Source organism: Gouania willdenowi, chromosome 6, assembly GCF_900634775.1.
Source record: "Gouania willdenowi chromosome 6, fGouWil2.1, whole genome shotgun sequence".
Taxonomy (NCBI): domain Eukaryota; kingdom Metazoa; phylum Chordata; class Actinopteri; order Blenniiformes; family Gobiesocidae; genus Gouania; species Gouania willdenowi.
In genome coordinates this window covers 10,794,029-10,815,130 of record NC_041049.1, presented here as the reverse complement: position 1 = coordinate 10,815,130, position 21,102 = coordinate 10,794,029, and the positions used below count along the sequence as shown (strand labels likewise).

The 21,102-nt window shown below is 37.3% G+C and overlaps 1 protein-coding gene across 2 annotated transcripts in view; it reads right to left on the bottom strand.

Moving 5' to 3' along the window:
- The window catches only part of chchd3a (coiled-coil-helix-coiled-coil-helix domain containing 3a), a 100,991-nt gene that overhangs the window by 11,325 nt on the left and 68,564 nt on the right, over nt 1-21,102 (bottom strand). For both annotated transcript variants that reach the window (XM_028449048.1, XM_028449049.1), the window contains exon 7: nt 13,034-13,104. In XM_028449048.1, coding sequence (XP_028304849.1) covers nt 13,034-13,104 — 71 coding nt within the window. The remainder of the gene's footprint in view (nt 1-13,033; nt 13,105-21,102) is intronic.

The following is a 21,102-nucleotide window of genomic DNA, read 5'->3' as shown; positions in this document are numbered from 1 at the left end:
CGGCTCATCCCAGTTGTTGGCTACACCCTTGGAAATATCAGACATCCCCAGTTTGACTAAATCATGCTGCCTGAAAAGGTTTGTATGTTTAGATTCATCAGGGAGGAATTCAGTCATTAGCGGAAGAAAACATGACAAGGCCATTGCTCTTCATCAAGGTAGGGAATGATGACAGCAACGCTGGCAGAAACCTCTACCTTCCTATTCCTATAGATTCCTGGTGCTCATTTATTACACTGCCTATGGGCATCGACGTGGAGGAGATGAGCCACATACACCCACTAATTACTTTCTTAAGCATGTGCTTTAATGCCAGGTGCATCCTGCTGATACAAACCGCAGTGTTTATCACTAGTAATGGCCTCGGAGAGGAAAAAAGCAGAGACCACAGCGACACGAGCGAGGGTGAATAGAAATGCGTCGAATTTGTTGATGAGGAACTAAAACAGGCAACTTCTAGTTGTGTTTGCTTTCTGGCTCTCCGACGAGAAAGAACTGGGAGTGTGCTTGAGTAAATCATAAAGACAAAAACAGTGTCTCACACACAATGCAGCGAGTGACACGCTACATCCTTCATCATCGATCATTAAGATTTAACATTAGGTTCCTGCTGCACACAGCCTGGAAGGAGAGAGCACTGCATTGCCTACCTCCTCTTTAGTTTAACATTAAAACTTTTATGTCATTTACAATGCTGAGTCGTCTTTAATGTTATGCAGCAAAAAAATAAAGGTATTTATGGTATTTTCTTATTTTTCCACTGAGAAACTTTGAGAATAAACAATTAAACCATGATTCCCTTGAGGTCATTTAAATGCATCAAATGTTTTTGTATCGTAAGGAATTCACTGGCCTAAGGTAACCACCATTTATTCAGCCTTGTTGTATAATACACTTAATATTTTGTTGCAGGCAAAACTTGAGAAGTGTTGTTTTGTGTTTAATTGCAGTTAGCACTAACAATGCTTTGCTTTATCAAATACCCCAAGAGCAATGTAAAAAATTGCGTTATTGTTATGGCCAAAAACAAAGCATTACTAAATCCATCTAGCACTGTGGGAATCAAAGGGTTTTTACAAAACTATACAGAACAAAAAGAAGGCAGGTGCTACTTAATGTGAGAAATAGACAGTCATTAAATGCAGTTTATGTAGATTGTAAGACGTAGTGATTAAAATACGGGATGGAAATTAGCCCCCTGGCTACAATTCTATGTATTTACATGTTTTTTAATACATATTGACATGTTCAAAAATGAATTAATACTAGTGTTTTGATAGTCAAGACCGGTCAACTTTTAATGGTCTCGGTCTTGTCTCGGACTCTGAAGCATTTTGACTTGGTCTTGTCTCGGACTCGGGATGCCCGGACTCAAGATTTTCTCTCAAGACCGTTCGAGACCAGCAATAATTCCTGCTATTTTAAAACTTTTTTATAATGTGATAATAACACGGAGAAGAACGGGATAAAACAATCCTTTATTCATTATTTAATCCACCCCGTACAATGACCGCAACCTTCCTTAATGTGACTGAGTGACGTGTGTGGCTACGGTGTCAGTTTGGACCGCGGAGCGCAAGGGAGATATGAACTAATCACCGGTAAAAATCCCAGTAAAACTCCAGAAAACAATCACCATGAATAAATATTATCTCCCTGGTAAAGACAGTAGCTCTAACAACTGGTAAAATGATAAACTGATGATATTACAGCCTGTGAAGGCTGGATAGGGGACGCACTTACTCTGCTTCTGGGTCCTAGTGCCAACTGGCCGGTGAAGCCTGTTCCGTTTACCGTGTGTACTGAGGTCCGTGTGTGTTTAATAAGTCTGTGTGTGTCCGTGTGAAAGTCTGCATGTCCATCCACTCTTTTCATTATATCCATGTCTTTTAAGGTTTTTATATAGGGTCGGCTGTAGTCCGGGCCGCCGCCATCTTGGATTATGTCGTCACCAGCGCGTCATCGCTTCAAGTTGCACATGCGCAGAATCACTCATAACTGTAAAGAGGTCTTATATTAGTCCATTTTCTTTTTAAAGTGGTTTTTTGTGGCTTTAGACTCCAATTACATTTATGTATATAATATGTTCCCCACAATATAAACAGGTTCACAATATAATTATTATTTATAGTTTCTGTTTCCACTGTATCCAGAATAATAATAATAATAATAATTCTCAACAATAACTATTGATTTATTTGTCACATGACTGTTCCAGGGTTTGAGTTTGTTTTATTTAGTTTCACATCTACCTGTAGCTCTATGTTTTTTTACACTGCTGACAACTTGTTTGTAGTTTTATTTCAGAAAGTTTCACTTTTACAATTACAGCTGGAAACCTTTGTTAATTGAACATTATTGTTACATTACAGCAACCAAATTAAACTATATCAACTAAGTGAATTAATAAAAATAACCTGTGTAAAGGCTTTTTCAAACTAAAAAATTATCTCGTGAACTCTGTGACCTGTTGACCTGCACAACTCATTATTTCTTGGCAGAAATGCTTTTAAACACTTGCTGTACATTCAGCTGACATAAAAATCTTGTTTTCAAATATGTAGAATAATTGTGAATTTATCAGAAGCATAAGGAGTTTTAATATTTTAGTTAATTTTTTGCAGGCACCTTTTTTGTCCGTCAAATGTATTTAAAATAAACTAAAATTAAAGAGAGAATGTTATTTAACTGTCAAACCTTGTCATAATTATTTTTATTTGTATATTTTTTTAAATTGAAAAAAAAAAATGTTTATGGTCTTGGTCTCGGCCTTGGTCTTGACTCTGTCTCGGCTCCCGAAAGTCTTGGTCTTGTCTTGGTCTCGGTGCATTCTGGTCTCGGGCAAGTCTTGGTCTCGGATAATGTGGTCTTGAACACAACACTAATTAATACATCTCTCAAATTGCAGATCAAGTTGGTGCTGTCCATGCATTAAGTGATATCTAATGGGCAGGCTTTAGGCTTTATCTTAGAAGATCTATCATGGTGATGATGCTTTTCACTAACATTCTATGATTACTGATCTGGGGTATTAACATAAAGTGATGACTTAAAAAGGCCAAACTGACTTAAAAAAACAGTTTAAATTAATATTTTTCTCCTCTAAGCCTTTTCATTTGATCCAGCCTCACTTATCACTTAAAAATATTTTTTCCTACATTGCTTTCCTACTGTCGCTCAACATGAACACAAACGGGAAAACAAAAGAATTTATAGTCACAAATCGATATTATAGGCTACAGGTTCTACAAGTCCTAATTTCATCTACTGTATATCTAGTCTTTACTTTCTTTATCCTCGAGAGGTTTAGAGGGCATTTAGTAAAGTTCCAATAAATAGACGCATTGGAAATAATTCAGTTGTGTGTTATTCACATGTGTTCGTTTGTCCAAGCATATGTAAGTGTGTGCACTACATCAATGCACCCAAGAGACAGTAAATACAAACAGTCGTAAAGGGGTAGTAAAGGTCTCTGCAACATCTGCCTGCCGAACAACACACAAACACCCACACACACATGCACGCACATACACACGTCCTCATAGGCTTGAGCAGATGATAGAGTAACTTATTCATGCTGGGTTTGGATATCTATATTACTGTTTCTCTGCAGAAAAGAGAAAAAGGGGACAGAAAAAAAGAGGCAACAACCCTGTGGAATAATATCAATTATTTTTTAGATACTGGTAGGAAAACTAAAGCAAATGAAGAAAGATAATGTTGTTTTAAAGCTGAAATAACTTGGGTAGAGAATAATCATCTGCTTACAACCTCTCCATCACCTTCCTTCAAGTCTCCTACTGCAACAATCAGCATATTTCCAGATAGAGTTCACATTCTTTAAGAAACATATTGACTGCAAGTTCGTGCATATATTGAGACAAATGGCTGGCTTTTCAGATAATGCATAAGTGATATATGTATACTGTATATATGCTGGTTTGAAAAAATGGACTGGAGGGCATTCCTTACAATGCCCATCAGCATATCGACCATGACTGCAATTTGGAGTAAAATTGTGGAGCCATCTATGATAATGACATTCATAGATCTCCGTTACCGATACAACATGCTTCGATGGCTGAACAAAGTGCCAGACAAATGTGTAAACAGGTGCGTTCATCTGTCATAATCTCGAGGGCATTTCAACAAAATTGGGACGTCCAAAGTTAGAAAGAAATGAGGAGGAAGTGGGGAATGGAAAGTCTGCTGGTGGAGTGCAAAAAAAAAAAAAACTGATGCTATAAAATGACTGTTGTGGAGTTTCCTCAGTAACAGGCCAAATTCACAGAAAAACATAGTAAATCTAAACCGACAGACGACCGGGAGCAAAGCACCACAGGGAGAAATGGTGAGGCGACACCTTTTTTTAAACTGGGTATGTTGGGTGGGTAAGACCAGAGTGAAAATAAATGTTTATATATATATATATATATAAGTGTCCAATGGCAAAAACCAAGAAATGTCCATACTTACATACAAACAATTATGATTTAAAACTTAAGAAATCTGTAATAACATTGCTTTAAGCCAGTGGTTCTCAAATTTTTCAGCCCGTGAGTCCAAAAATAAAGGTGCCAGACACCAAGGACCCCCACTGTACCTGAAGGTGGTTGAACACAGACATGAACATGGAAGAATGGGATTTTAAAATCACAGAAATTGGTTAAAAGTTGCAAATTTGAGTGGCCAAAAAAGGACAGAAAAAGTGGTAAAAAGGGTTTAAAGTGTCAATATTGACTTAAAAGAAAAAAGTAAGAACAATAAGTTTAAACTACAAAATAATGGGCATGAAAAATTGTGTATGTGGTTAAATTAGCAAAAAATAAGCATGAAATATGGTGAAAAAGACGTTACAAGTGACAATAATTGGTCAACCTATGTTAGGTGGGAAAAGTGGTGGAAAAGGTTGGAAAATGCAGGAAATGTTTTCAAAGTGGAAAAATGTACAGAAAAGGCATTGGAATTTGATGAAGTGCTAGAAATGGGAGTAATGTAGCAAAAATGCATTAAAAGTAGCAAAAATATGGCAAGAAAAAGTGATGAAAATAGGTTTAAAAAAAAAAAAATATGGCAAGTTTGGTGTAGCTGCAGAAAATGGGTAAAAATAAGCAAAAATGTGCTCAAATTGTTCAAAAAATTAACAACCCCAAGGTTGAGAACCCCTGCTTTAAGCAATCCTCTTTATGGTCTTTTTTATGTCAATTTACAACATAGACACACATAAGTGACATATGTTGCGCCTCCACCAAAGGTATGGATTACCCACTTCTGCCACTAGATTGAAATCTTCGTCTCCACACTGTCTATTTGTCATCATTTGGTGTCGAGCCGGGGTTAACAGGGTTAAGGGGTGGGAGCCGATCCTCCCTTAAAAAGCCTTCATGCTCTCTCTAGTTAAAGCGAGCGTCAGTAATCAGGGATAAATAAATACAAATGATCCAGTTAAGGAGAAAAATGACACACATTGTGCTCACGCTGCTTTTTAAAAGCAGACCTGAATGACCTCCTGCAGCGAAATCCATCAGCATGGATAAGAAATTGAATGAGAGCGAAACAGAGACGGGATAAGACACTGAGAAGACCATCAAAGATTAGAGAGGGAGGGTAAAGCAGACAATAATGAAGAGGGAGTGAGTGTAAAAGATTTAAATTAGGACAGAAAGCACTTTTATCGAGTTAAGTGAGCTCAAAGAGGGACAAAAAGGAGGAAAGCCATTTCTAAGCAATAAAAAAGAGGTCTTAGAAAACCTTAATTTTAAAGGCAAAGACTGCAGGTACTTTACAACTAGGACTAGAATGAAAGATGTCCATTTGTTGAAAAAAAACCTCACATAAATATAGTAAACACTTACTTTAAAATAACGAAAATGCCCACATGTATATGAAACACAAGGGCACTGAAGCAGTGAGTGGCTTTTTAGTACAAGTCACTAAATTAGCTAATAAAAAGTGCGTTAGGGCATTGTGTGTCTACACGTGCTCCCACACAGGTCCCTTGAAAGGCGTACGCTTTTTACTGCCGACACGGCGAAGCTCTTAAGACCTAAAGAAGAGCTTTTATGGCAGTTATTGACTTCTATCTTCCTAGCAGAGAACCATTCAGTCTCCATGCCTGGGTTACCATAGCTACAGATCAGTGATTCGCCCTCACCTGACAGAGGGTCAACAACCCCACCTACCTCACGTACAAAGTCACAAGGAGAAAAAACATTGTGACATTTACATCGTAGGGAGCTTTGTAATTATTGGATCCTGTGACTATTTTGTTGAAGGGCGAGAGGAGGCTCAGGCTGTCTACGTGTCAAAGTGTCTTTGAGCAAGACATGGAATCCTAGGTTGGTCCCAATGGTCGACTAGCATCTCTGGTAAATTGGTGTGTGAATGGGTGAGTGAGATGAAATTGTATTGCAATTTTTCAACAATAAAAAAATAAAGAAATGGGGGTGCCCTTTTGGACCTACTGTATCATTATTAATGGAGATAATATATTTTGAGCCTTTAAAGTGTGAATGATCATGGTTCCATGATCAGGATCACTGATCCAAATAACTCCCAATATCTGGAAAAGAAGAGATTTGGCATTTGGTGGAGGTTTGTGCTCTTCCTAGTGCTTGTGAGTTATTAATTTGCTGCTATGTTGCTGGTTTGCCTGCTTTAGGTGTGTGTTTGTTTGTGTGCATGTTGTGGGATCTATTCTAATTCTATAATTTTGGTGTACATGTTGAGCTTTTACTCCAGCTCATAATATGTATACCTTGTTCTTAAGTCGCAATACAGTGATTGTTGCATTCACTTGTTTTTGACTGTGAAGCACGAGATGTGCTATAGAAATAATGGGTAACACTTTACTTGAAGTTTTATACATAAAGGCTGACATTACGCTACCATTATTAAGACATGACACCCGTCATTAGCGGGAATAAGGTGTCATAAAGGCTGTCATTAAGTGTCGTTTGTTACCCTAACCCTACCTAACTCTCACTCCTCACCCTCATCCTACCTAACCCCACTAAATCCCTGTACCTAACCCAAAAAATGCCCACATAGCTCCAAAGGTGTCCTAAATTAGCAAAAGGTGTAATGATTTAGCAAAAGACACTTAATGACAGCCTTCATGACACCTTATTCATGCTAATGACAGCATAATTGCAGTCTTCTGTATAAAACTTCAGGTAATGTGTGACCAAATAGTGTTTGCAACTATGTCTAGTAATTACAAAGCGATACATAAGAAAATATTTTAAATTAAAATGAAAAAGGTAGAGCTAGACACATATCCATAGGTGGTGGTGATGCATATTAGTTTTGTTTGTTTTTCTTAACTTACTTTGAATACTGAAAGTTCCAACTTTATGTAGCTGAGAGAGGACAGAGTGAGTGGGCTCGTCTTTCTCTCTCAGCACAGACTACCAGGTGTGGTATCTTGAGAGAGAAGGAACAGTGGTAAAGTGTTGTGAAGAGAGAAAATGAGCCATTAGAATTCAACAAGTTTTAACCAACTCCTCCTCGTTCCACCTGTTCTCGCCTGTACACGAACAGAATGAGCGTGTGAGAGAGATGAAGCAAAGCCTGAGGCTGCTGTTATTGTCAACTGGATTAAAAAAAAAAAATTGAGGATGATGAAGAATTGAGACTCGGCTCACTTTGGTAAAAAGAATGAGAGAAAATTCTCCAGCGAACAATGCAAAGTGACCATCGTCAACAAAGCCTCTCCAAAGGTTAGCGCTGACAGGAGAATTAAGGAGTGTCACTATTCTTTCAGTCGGAGCTTTTCCATAATCACACATCTATCACTCTTCTTTAAGCCTGTCACCTTCCATTTCAGACCAAAGCCCCACTAGGTCACTGCAGCCTGTGACTATTACACACACACACGCAGTAATCCACAGTCACACAAATAAATGTGAACACACTCAAAAATGCTTGTACGTCAGACAAGCTCTCTTACATACATGCAGCACAGTAAAGGTCACACATTCAGGGCTGGACAGTGTGATAAGGCATCAGGCTGGAATAAACTACCAGTGCTGAATGTAGCAGCAAATAAATCAGAGCCGTTGACAGGCCTGGTTTTTTTTTTTTATAGGAAACCAGGAACTCTTATCTACAATCAGTGTCACAAGGACAGTGAAAAGCTTCAATGTATGTCTGTGTGAAAAGTACCGTGTGATTACATTATCTGTAACATGTTGCATATAAAATACAGAACATATACACTAGAGAAATATTCTACAGTCAATATTAGTATGAGCACGGTGACCTAAAACCTGATACAAGGAGAATAAATTTAAAGTGTTTTACTGTCATTGAGGTTGGAAATAATCAGTGGTAATTATAACAGCAAATTTTGATTTAGTTTTAGTCATAGTCTTTAGACAAAAATGCAACTAGTTTTAAAGCTGCTACACGCCCTAAACATCCTCACTTCATCCCCCTGCCTCTACCAATCTACCAGAAGCCACGCCTCTACTTTTCTGCATGTGCATCGCGGATCATAACAAGGCCGCATCGGGTCGGATATCGGCTTTAATAAAAATATTGTGGACTTTCTCGGGCAACAGTAAAATTTACCAATATCTAGCGCATTGAGTGACAGTTTCGTTATTTATTTTTTCATTTTATTTCAGTGTAATGTGTTTTATTGTTTATTTATTTACTTTTTCTTGTATAATGTGTATGTTATAATGTGTTAAACATGTTCCTTACAAAAAAACATTGTTAAAAAAATGTAGTCGTCAGGACTAAATCAGTTATTTTCTAGATTTAGTCAAGTAAATAACGTTACAATTTCAGTCCACAGAATATGTGACAAATACAGTCGACTGAAATATGAAACATGAAAGTTTGTGCATTATTTAAAGATTCAATTACTATATATCAACCTGATATCGGATGGTATTAATGTTTGTAAATATACATATATATATATATATATACAGTAGACAGATTTGATGTGATCACTGTGTAAGACCCCATGATCACGAGTTCTGATTGGATTTCATCCCATGTGACGAAATTACTGAGTTTTTGTTCGTTAACAAAAATATTGCAACATATTTTGTATTAGTTTTCGTTCACATGTTTTTTAAAATTAGTCATAGTCTCTTTATTGTAGTTGACAAAAATTTGAGGATACCTTTTAGTTAACAAAATTAACACTGGGTTATAACTGTAGCTTTAACTGAGAACAAATTGTAAACTTTACCTGTTAGAAATTGATAAAGCTATGTGATCTTATGAGTGTGGATGTAATGAGGTCACACTGATGCAGTGGTGTTCCAGTTCTAAGAGTTCCATCATTTCCACTAAAGTCAGGCGGGAACACAGTGGCAGGACGACGCTGAACAGCTTTACTGCACACGTTCACAAATAACCACACATATACAGATCCACACATTGTGTGCACTTGCATGTTAACACACACCTCTAAAAACACACAAAAACGCACACCCTTCCATCCCCCGAGTGCCTGCCTCTAGTACTGTAATGCATTTCTTTTAACATTGCAGAAATAAATGACCCCCGTGTGTACCACTGAAACAAATGGAAGTTATATGACCTACCTGCTGTAGTACCTATTTTAAAATTATACTATTAAAATGACTTTACACCATCCTAAAACTGATTACATGAATGTTTTTATCAGATAAAAAAAGATGAAAGGCTGAAATTGCTGCTCTAACATTTTTTTTTTAGCTCCACTGTTTATTGACATTGTTGGAAAGGTTTTGCACATTGCATTGTGGGATTGTAGAGTCACTAAGACGGATGCATAGAAGTGTCTTTATTCTAAACCAATACCACAGGGAATACCAGAAACAAACTAGAACAAAAAGAGTGTCAAGAGAATCACTGTCTTCCTTGTCTGGAAAAGAAACTTAAGAAATCAGAGTGAGGGAAAAACATTTCCATGAATCAGTCTACGGGACTCCACATCCCACAATACAATGCAAAAAAGACGGAGTGATCACAGTGGAGATGGTAAACTTTCAAGTAACAATTTAACCTTTTTTCTCAAGTAAATGATCTTTGATTTATTGACCTGAAGTCTATTCTAAGGCTGTGTTCGAAATGTCATACTAACGTACGACTCATTCTAAGATTGATGTCAAAATGAGTATGTAGTGTGTTTACATTAGATAGTATGAAAAGATTGAGTATGCGAGAAATACCCAGATGTATACTATATCGGGACATTTTTGAAGTATGCACAGTGGGCACACTAGTCATACTCAACCGCCCCATGATGCATTGCAAGTGGAATAGAAAAGCATCATCAAGCTAAACATCAAACATCCCCATATCAAAATAAAAACATATCTTCTTGTCTTCCATTAGTTTTTTTTTAAACCCATTTGTAAATAGGGCTCTTGTTTTAAAGTAAACCGAAAGTTTTGTCAGTAGCACAATGGCGAGTCTCAAAAAATCTCCGAAATGTCAGAATGAAATGTGTATATGCAAGTTTTATAGATCAATGACCACATCACCTAAAATGTTTGCAGAACTTTCAAAGGTGGCAGATCAATAGAGATATTTAGCCTCAGTGTACTTATTTTTGTCGTTGGTTCGAAATGCATCTTGGAAGTATACTTCAGTGGGAACGGTCATTATCCGAACCATGTTTAGTATGCACGTAGTAGACAGCATATATTCATTGAATTTGTAGGGTATAGTATGGAGTTTTTCTGTTAAAAATATATGTGTCCAGAAGCTCAAAATGAAATTAACAACAACACTGTCATTCAATTACATTTTTGCAATTGAAAAGATGTTCTTTGGTAAAAAGAACAACCTTGCCCTGAACCACGACCTTTCAGGATTTATCTAAGCCAGGGGTGCCCAATCCTGGTCCTCAAGAGCCTCTAATCCAGCATGTTTTAGATGTTTCCCTCTTCCAACACACCTGATTCAAATGATTAACTCACCATCAAGCTCTGCAGAAGCTTGATAACGATCCTGGTCTTTTCAATCAGGTGTGTTGGAAGAGGAAAACATCTGAAACATGCTGGATAGGGGCTCCTGAGGACCAGGATTGGGCACCCCTGATCGAAGCACTTTATCTGAAATAGTTCGGAATGACTTTGCACAAAACCTGAACAGTCCATATAGAGATTGGGCAAAAGAACTGCTGTGAAAGTGGGTGCTGACGCTCATTTCCTTTTTAGCTGAAAGCACTAAATGCCACACAGAGCTTTTTTAAACCTGGCAAAAGTATCCTGTATATTGAGACATCATACCGCGTTACAGACAGACAGATATATAATAGTCCCAAACATCCCCTCTTCTATGATAAATTACAGCTGCTTGTTCAATCTGATTCTGCAGCAGCAGCATCTTAAACAATCCCCACCAGTGACATGAAGTAAAGTGGGCAAAAAGAGAGGCTTGAGAAAGATGTCATCTCTTACACTTTATTGCGCTTTATTACACTCTTACAAATGAAATGTGAATTCTACATGACAAAATGCCAGTTTTATTTTTTTTATGATATAATGTGCAATTTTTCACAGCTTTTGTGTATTAAAAATCCCCTCTTTTAATAACTCATCTGAGGGCACAGATAATGTTTTATCTCTGTTGTGCTGATGACATAAGAGGCATGGAGTGGAGACAGATGCTGGTCAACCATGAGAGGACACAAACATATGCCCTCATGCATGAGCTGGCACATGCACACACACACACAAACAAGGTGGGGCCAAACACACCCTGTAAAATCCTATTAACCCTCTGCTCTGAACCCTTATATGTATCCCTGCTCCTGTCTTGTAACACCAGACCTTCCCGCCATTTCATTAGCGCGCACACACACACACACACAGAGACAGATACCTCACTACCTAGCGTCCACCATTGTAATCCAGGCACAATTCAGGCTAATGCACCTTTTCTAATCAAATCCCCAAACGCTGCATTCTCTGCAAAGACTAGCATCACATGACTACTCGCACTATTAGCCCGACTTTTGCTCACAGTTAGCACGGTCATTCTGCACTGATGTTATTCTAGTGTTTCTTTTTTCTTTTAATGTGATTAGGAAAGACTCAGCTCCGGCTTACAGTGTCTAGCATAAAACCCCAAGTGGAATAGGCTAATCACCTTCCAGTATTTCTTAGGGAGACAGTGATCCCAGTGTTAGCGCTGGCTAATGACGAGCTAACACAATCAGCCAAACCTCCCTAGAGCTGAGCGCAGAGCCACAGGGTTTTTTCTCCCGACCCCCAGCAGGCTTTTCATCCACTTTCTCTACATTACTATGGAGTCTAATGGCCTCTTATTAGAAACACAGATGGAATATAGGCGGAAAGGATTCTGCATCGTCTTGAGTTTCATATATGTGCTACATTAATGACAGCTGAGTAACAAAAGCTAGAACGTATACCCTACCTCAGACACTTTGTTCCTATAGTTTTAGCTGCTAAAAAAACACCAACATCCTGTCAGTGATTTTCTAAAGACCAGGGTTATCAGTGAACCACAATATCAACATCACTAATGGGCCCAGCTAATGTGCTTCTGATTGAAAGGTTACAATAGAGATAACATAATTCAATTGCTTCACTGTCCTCACTGGACTACAAGGACTTCTAACCATCCAGTGAATGACGTATTTGACAAAAGACACATAATGTAGACCAGGGTCATAAAACAAGACACTCGTTAGACAAAACAAAAAGCTTTAAGGTTGGAAATTCATTAATATACAACAAGTCATTTCGTGGAGTTTTTCATCATTGGCTACAATTTTTGGCATTTCTTTACTTGTTTCTTTACGTCCCAAAAAAGCTAAATTTCCAAAATCTGTTTGCTTTGACACGTCTTGTTTTTGTCAAGGCAAAACTAGTTTTTTTTTGGTTTCTCACTTTACACTTCTTTTTTTAGCTAGGTTATTGAGTTTTACTTTTCTTCGACTGACATTTTTTAAACAACTTTTGTACAGAGGTAATCACATATTGATGCTTTGGATAGACCTAATTCTGCCAGAGTAGTCCAAAGGATGTAAAAAGTGTATTGTTGTGGTTAAGCTTACCTGAATTTGCTATTGATATCATCGGCAGCTTTATGGTAGTTCTCTGTGGTAACCTTATAGAACTGAACACTCTGTAAAAAGAAAAAAAGAAGAATCAAACAGAAGTAAGAAATCCAAAGAAACACAAGCTTTCGTTGTCCTCCCAAACTCTTTATCCCTTGTATTTACCCAATAGGGAAAGTTGGACAATTAAACAGAGAGCTGCTACCTTACAGTTCTTAAGCAGCCAAGCTTTGCTTCATCCCTCAAAAATCATCAAATTCTAATAAAGATGGATACCGGAGTGAGCAAAGGTCACAATTGGGTCAATCTCAAACAAATAAGACAACAGAAGATGTGAAGAACGTTTGTCCCTCTGTGGACTTCCTGGATATTAAAAAAAAAAATGCTCCTATTTGTTCGTGCAATGTGTGTTTGTTCTTCTCCTCACAGTAAAGAATGCTGGTAATAATAGACAGCAAACCTGTACGACCATGGGGGTCCCAAGACAACGATGTAGAGACCAGTGGTCATAACACCCCAGTGACCCGTGGCAAATGAACCCATAGCAGGATCACTCAACCTGAAATACCTTTTCAAACGCAGCTACATAATCTAGCTCCTGGACCGTTTATACAAGCCCTGGAAGATCCGTCTTGTCAGCTCTCAGTAGCCGTGTTATGCACATTTATAATCCAATTGTCAGGGGTCGGAGAGTGTGATGGATAGCTCGATTGAGAGCTGTGTTTGGTATGACGGAAAGCAATATCTCCCAATACAAATGTCTTTCAGTAGAGGATTACAGATCAGGAAGTCAATTCTGCATCGTTTTTTCTTTAGGAAAGTCTAATCACAGTAAGAGGATGCCCTCACTTATTTCTAAGTTTATGTTAAAAGGCACTAACAGCATAGCATAATCAAGAGTATAAGTGCTACCATCGATATAATGCAATACATTCCTCAAACCAACAATTAGAGAACCAGTAACGTAATAACTCACTAACATGGATACCAAATAATTAAATTACTCTACATTAAATCAGTGTCAGACGTTAAATATGACAAATTTAGGCCTGTTGATGGGATCTGCACCAACTCCTGGCAGGAAGATATCCATCATACTTGTAAAAAGGTCAATAGAAATGAACTGCGCTGCTGAAAGGATCAATATTCGGGTGTTGTTGAGCTAGGAAAAGTATGGATGTAGACAGTGGCGGTTTGAGTCCTCATTCATTCATTGGAAGGGAAAAGAAAAAAACACTGAAACAGGTAAGGTATACTAGACCTTTTCAATTGACTTTCATAGGACAGTTACAAATCTCCTTGTAAAACAAAAAAAGCAGGCCAGAGTAAATAAAACGTAAGTACCAGTAGTAATTTCTTGCTGCTGTGTTGTCCTCTTGACCTTGAAACATGTTCAGGAGGGGAAAACATTGTTATATTCATATATTTTAAGGTGCCTGAAGAAATAAGCCTAAAAATAAGACTTGCCTTCAATGCTGATGTAAAACACAGATGGGAGAAAAAAACAAACCAGGAGATCATGCTATATTTGAATAACCTCTCCAGAATACCAAGTGGAAAAATAAAAACACCAAAAATTATAAAAGCCTTATCCATACAATCACCAAGTAACAGATTGATTAAAGTGAAAGAAAAACAAGCTCTTGGCAAAATAAGTCATTTGTTTCATGCCAATGGGCTACCTGATCATTCAGATGTAAGCAAATGGATTTCTTATAAAATTCCTACATTAATCAACAGAAAGTAAAAACTTTTTGGTCTGAGGTGATCAAAACGTTGGTGTCATAATTCACAACAAGCCGAGATCTGCTACGTAGTCCTTTTTCCACCTTAGAAACTTTTATTTCTTATTACTCTTTAAACAAATAGAGACATCAAAATACTTCTTACAGTTGGTCCAAAACGCTGCTACTAGACTTCTCACCAGGACTTCATATAAATCACACACAATACCGACCCTGCTTTATCTTCAGTGACTCTGAACTGAATTGGAGATTGTCCTTCTGACCTACAGGGCTATGAACAATATCTCCCCAGTGATCTACTGATGACATTTACTGCTGCAGGTCTCTGTGGTTTTTAAAGAAAACGTGCGAGGACTGCGTTTGCTGTCCCGGGTTCCAGATTGAGTTGGTTAACTTTAGCCTCCTTTTACCAAAGCTCTTTAATCCTAAATATGTATTTGTTTGTTAGTAGAGGTGGGACAATACACTGAGTTCACGATACGATAGGCAATAATTACTAGTTATAATAGTTTTGGATTTACCGGTAGTTCTTATTCAATTTTGACATTTGTTTTTAAATTCAGTTAACGTGTATAAGTTTTTAGTGCAGATTTGTACGTTTTCATTTCTTTGGAAAATGCTTACTTTTAGTTGCGTTTTTATTCGTTTTTAGTGTTAGTTTGAGTTTTTTGGCTTTTTTTTGTAAATTGGGGTATTTCTTAGGTGCAATTCCCAAAATTGTCAGAACAAATATTTCATAATAAAATCTCAACAAAACATACAATTTAAAAAAATATATTCAAAAGACTGATAAACAGTTAACCGTAATTTAAATACCCAAAGTTTAAAACATTCCAAATGTTACTTCTAGTTTTCATTCGTTTTAGTTAACTATAATAATACATTTGTTACATACTTAGACTTTGGGTACTACCTTTTATAAATACAAAAATTCAATAAACGCAAACCATAATCTTGTGTGTAGTAATAATACCACTCGTACCCTGGACGACATATCTTGCAACGTTTAAGTATCGCAAAATCCTGTTGCACGATATATTGACCCACCTTTATGTGCTAGTGTTAGTCATTTGATAGTTTGTTGGTAACTTTTTGTCAGTGCATCGCCTCTTTGTGACATTACGTAGCTACTTTGGCATGAGTAAAAAGGGATCCTGGAGCAAAACACAATGCGTGGTGGGGGTATCAGACAAATTAAAGCATTACTGCTGATGCACTGCACCAACATTGAGAAGACAGATAAGGCACCACAAGAAAAAGCTTCGTATTCTTAATGAACTAAACAAATAACCATTTTCACTGATGGCTCCGTCGTCTTATCTACTGCGGAGCAGGAGGGCCAACATGTGGAGAAGCCTCGGTAAGGCCAACATTACTGTTCTGCAGAGCTAGAAAAAATTAGACCTCTACTGTGCAGCTCAGCACAGCGGAGCCGACGAAAAGCTTTTGAGCTCATTTGGGATATGCACAGACTCAATAAAACAGGTAGGTTTTGTTTTGAGGGGTGAGAATGAATCTCATGGTGCAGAGGTGTAGATATAATGCCTGAAACAGTCCTTTCTGTTGTGGCCACTGTATACTGCCAAGTACAAAGCTACTTTGTGTGTGACAGTGGCTTTTAAAGAGAGTCTTTAAATCACCAAGAAACAAAGACTTTTCTTACAACTAAAATTAAAATAGGACACATTTCTACAAGATGTTTTGTGATTTTAACACAGACAAACTTCCCAAGGCAAAGAAGATATTTATTCTACTTAAACAAATAAATAAATAAATAATACATATACAGTATATTATGATATATATAGGATTATATCAGAGGCATCTAAAATCTCTGCTATAATACATTTTGTTTTTATTGAATTTATTTTTCTAATCTCCAACTGTTGAATATTTTTATGTTTAAGGTTATAATGTCTGTAACCCATTGGTTAATAATAAATGGTCGGTTTTTCCTCATACCTACTGTTACTAATTTTGTTTTGTTTAATTAATAACACTTGATCAAGCCTTTTCTTCCATTCCACACTTCAAAATAAGTAATAAAAGTAGGATCGAATCATGCCGATATCGAATCGGATCAATTTCGGTAATGGCTAATATTCAAGGCTACAATATTGGTTGGGTATCCGAAGTGAAAAGTTGTATTGGCACAGCCCTAATACTTGTTTTTGCACTGCACGTTACACAGCATCAGTAACTACATTGATCACCTCATAGTAAGTAGTAGATTTGTTCATGCAATACAAAACGCTGAAATAAATACACTGAACTTTGTCGTCTCAATAGCCACATACAGGCGGAGAATGAAAAAGGAGTAATAATAAGCGGCATGGAGGAATATTGAACTAGCAAGTGAAAGGCAGGGACAAAAATAGAGGGATAGAAAGCATTAATGTTTTTTAATACCCTTCTCTTGTATTTCCTTTTCCCAGTGCTGTGAAACTTTTCTACGAGAAGCTGATTGCTGCTGTGATTGTCCTCCATTTGAAAAAAGAAAAATCCAATTCCAGCGACAGACAAGGTAACGGAAAAAAAAACTATAGGGGAAAAAAAAAGAAAAGAAAAATCCTGTCTGCAAAAGATGAAATTGAGGCATGAAGGGTAAACGAAAATACCACTCAAATAAACTTTAATAGGAAAGATATAGAGATCGACGTAGTGAGAGACAGAGAATTGCAACAAAAACATGGTAGTGGGGGGAAAAAAAGAAGACACGCTGGCAAGTTGATTGTTAAATATGAGATTGTTTTACAGAGAGGCAGGTATTGAGTGAAAATGTAATAAATATATAGATACTGTTTTCAGGGGCTATTTGGTCGCTGCGGCTGCAATGAACGGCAGCGGTGGAGGGAGCAGGCTGAGCTGTCTAGGAGCTGGGTGATGGCCTGTCACTGGAAGCTTCTCTGATGAATGGCCATGTTGGATTGGAATGGACGTGTAATATATATCAGACTTACATTCTCTACTCTCGCTCCCTGCCTCTCTGAAAAGTTGTTGGAGAGCAGAATGCTAAGGGAATCCTGGGGTAAATCATTGGTGAAGAGAAGATAGGGAGTGGGAGAAAGGCTTGAGTGATTGTGAAAATGTTAGCCAAAAGTGCCCTGCAGGTAAAATCTGATTTCTTACTAAAAAAAAAGGTGTTAAGGATTTGCAAAAGTGATGTTATGTTGTTGTTAATGTAGGACTTTTACTATTACGTAGTGGTCCCTGAGGGGACGGTAAAATACTTGGTATTTGAAAGCTGCAACTAATGCCAGTACTTGGATTTACATCGTCACTTTTAGATTTAGTTTGATCTCCATTACTCAGTTTATGATATCAATGCACACAACTGAAAACAAAGGCATGAGCAGAGCAGTTTCTGGCTATATGTGCAGTAAAAAAAAAAAAAGCAGAGGGCTCCATGAGCCACTAGGGGGCTCCAATGCTGAGTCATCGACCTCATTTGAATAGATGGAAATTTACCCATCTTCTAGATAAAAACAAATAAAATAAATTCAGGAAATAAGATTTAAATACACCAGAATCATACGTTGTGGCTGAGTTTTTGAGTTGTGTTCTTGCTCTCAAAATTTTAAAAATACGTTTTTAAACAACCACAATCCATTTTACTTTATGACACAAAGCGTTTTTGTTACCTCCACTAAGAAGGTTCTAATTTTACCTGCATTTATTTACTTGTTTGACAGTTTGCAGGATGACATCAAAAGTACTAAACAGATTCTGACTCAATTTTAACCAAAGATAGGCTTTACACCATGGAAGATTCTATTATATTTTTGGGAGGATCAGGATCAATATACTGATTCTGGATCAGTTTCAAAAATCAGAATTTCAAAAAATTAAGATCTCAGTTCATAATTAACAGCTTATTTTGAAATTTGACTCAGTTTTGTTGGCTTCGTTTGCCAACTTCCCCACCAAGTTCCAACTGGATCGGCTCCGAATTTCATCACAATCTTTCAAATTAAATTGGGGGTGTCCATACATTTGGACCAACTCTTCCATTATTAATGGGGATAGACATTTCTTCCAAGCCTTTAAGCCTTTAAGTGTGAATGATCATGGCACCATGATCAGTATCACTGGTCCATATAACTGCCAATATCTGGCAAAGAGGACATTTGGCACTTGGTGGACATTTGCTCTTGTTTACCTTGTATTCTCATTTTTAATCACTTATCTTTATCCTATCTATCGCAAGTGACTTTACTTAAGATTGTTAATTTAAAACGTTTTTTAATTCTTCAAGATACATGAATCCTCAGTGATTCCATCCATTCAAGTCTCTGAAATGTTTAAACAAAAGGCTTGTAATACTTCAATCAATGCAACACTTCCAGGCACTTTCCTTTCTATGAGGCAGTTGGCATTAGAACAGCCAATACGGCTTTCCAGTTAACACAAATTAATGTAGTACGTGTTTCCCACCATTTCAATCAAATAAGATATTTTGATGTCTTTTGTTCTAAAGTCCTTGAATTCTGACCCACTCCCTTTTGTTGGTGAGTACTTTTCCATTTGGAAACAGCTGATAGGAAATTAATACATCATATAGGCAACATGTTTACCAATACTACATCAGAATATAAATTAACTTTTCAGTGTTTAGCAATCACTAAACCAGGGCTTCCCAAAGCATTGTTAAAAACTTGGACGTCTAAGGACATCTTCACTTTACCTGATTCAACACAGGAGCATTTGATTACATACCACTGCCTAAACTTAAGTATTTCATTTCATATTTATTCACCCAAGCACATACTGTGTGAGGATGAACTTGCATTGGAACTGGAACATGTGAGTTGTGTGAAAATGTATCATTCGATTTCTTGAGCGCGAGTCACTAAATGAATGAATTGGAACATTCTTCATCGTTTCCCAGGACTCATATTACCCATTTCTCACTTCATCTTTCGTCAATTCATTGAGAGGTGGTGGCACTCTTTCAACCTTTTCTTTCCCGTACACTTGTGCTCTTTATCTTTCAGTGACATTTATTATTCTACCTATTCTTGACTTTTTCTTTTACCCTAATCTTTTTCTTGTACCTACCCTATCAGTCACAAATGTCACTTTATCATAATTTCTCAAGATACCTCCTCAAACAGAACCTCTTTTATTGCAATTTGTTTCCAGCTGGCCCTCTGCTTTTCAATCTTTTTTGATCTAAACCAAATCTCTTCATTCCAATTTTTTTTTTTTGTCGATCTAAAATTCAATGTCTTGCTACACGTCTGTCCTGCCACGTCTCTTTCTCTTGCTTTTTTTTGGTTTCTCTCTGAGGTCTGAAGGTGATTGGCTGACAGTTTGAAGTGAGGAATATTGATCAGAGACCAACAAGGCTGGTGAATGGCTGCTGCCTGTCGATAATGACAGTGTTAGTTGAGAATCATTACTTCTACACTACATTATGGTAAAAGCTTGTATACAAAACTGGATTAAAAAATGTTCTGACATTTGTTTAGGTATAAAATAGGGTTGCTGGGGCTCTTTTATATGTATTTCACACAGTAAACCAACAAAACTTGGCTTTTACATTCATGGTCATAGAAAAACAACAATAAAGAACAGTTTAATACCTAAAAATCCAACTTCCCCACAATTCTTTTGCATGGACTTTCCAATGGGCTTCCGCTTCTAAGGGTATTTTAATCTTCCCCCTCAAAGGGGGAGAAACTCCTTCCCAGCATAAAGCTGCTACTTTAACCACATTCATTCGGGTAACAAATCCTTAATGAGACATTTTTGATTTGAGAACCACATGTAATCATTCTTTTCAATGCAGTTTTACAGGGTATATCCCCCCGCTTGGCAGGCATCTAGAGGAGTCAGCATTGAGGATACCTTTACGAGCACCTGACCCTCATCCTAATCCATAGGAGGCCAGTTTGACACGAAACGCAAGAGTTGTGCCACTATCAGGCAAAAAAGGATAAAAGGAGAATAAGACTTGACTTTTTGCCTTAGGGTGGAGAAACCAAACAAAGCCAATGTGTTGGGAATTTGTGTCAGAAAAATGAGAAAGTGAGGTGATAGACAAGAGAGTGAAGGAAAAAGTACAGCATCCTGCTCAATAACTGTAGAGCTGAAGGGTGATAAAAAGAAGGTCTTAACAAGTCCAATATTTTATGAAATAACTGGTTATTGATGCAGTAGATCAGGGGTCACCAACTTTTCTGAAACTGAAAATTACTTCAAAGGTACTGAATAGTCCGAAGGGATACCAGTTTGAAAAACACTGAATTTTTACGGTTTCACTTTAATTAGAGGGAAAGATAGCAGTAGTAGTAACTTATAAAGGTAGGAAATGTTTAA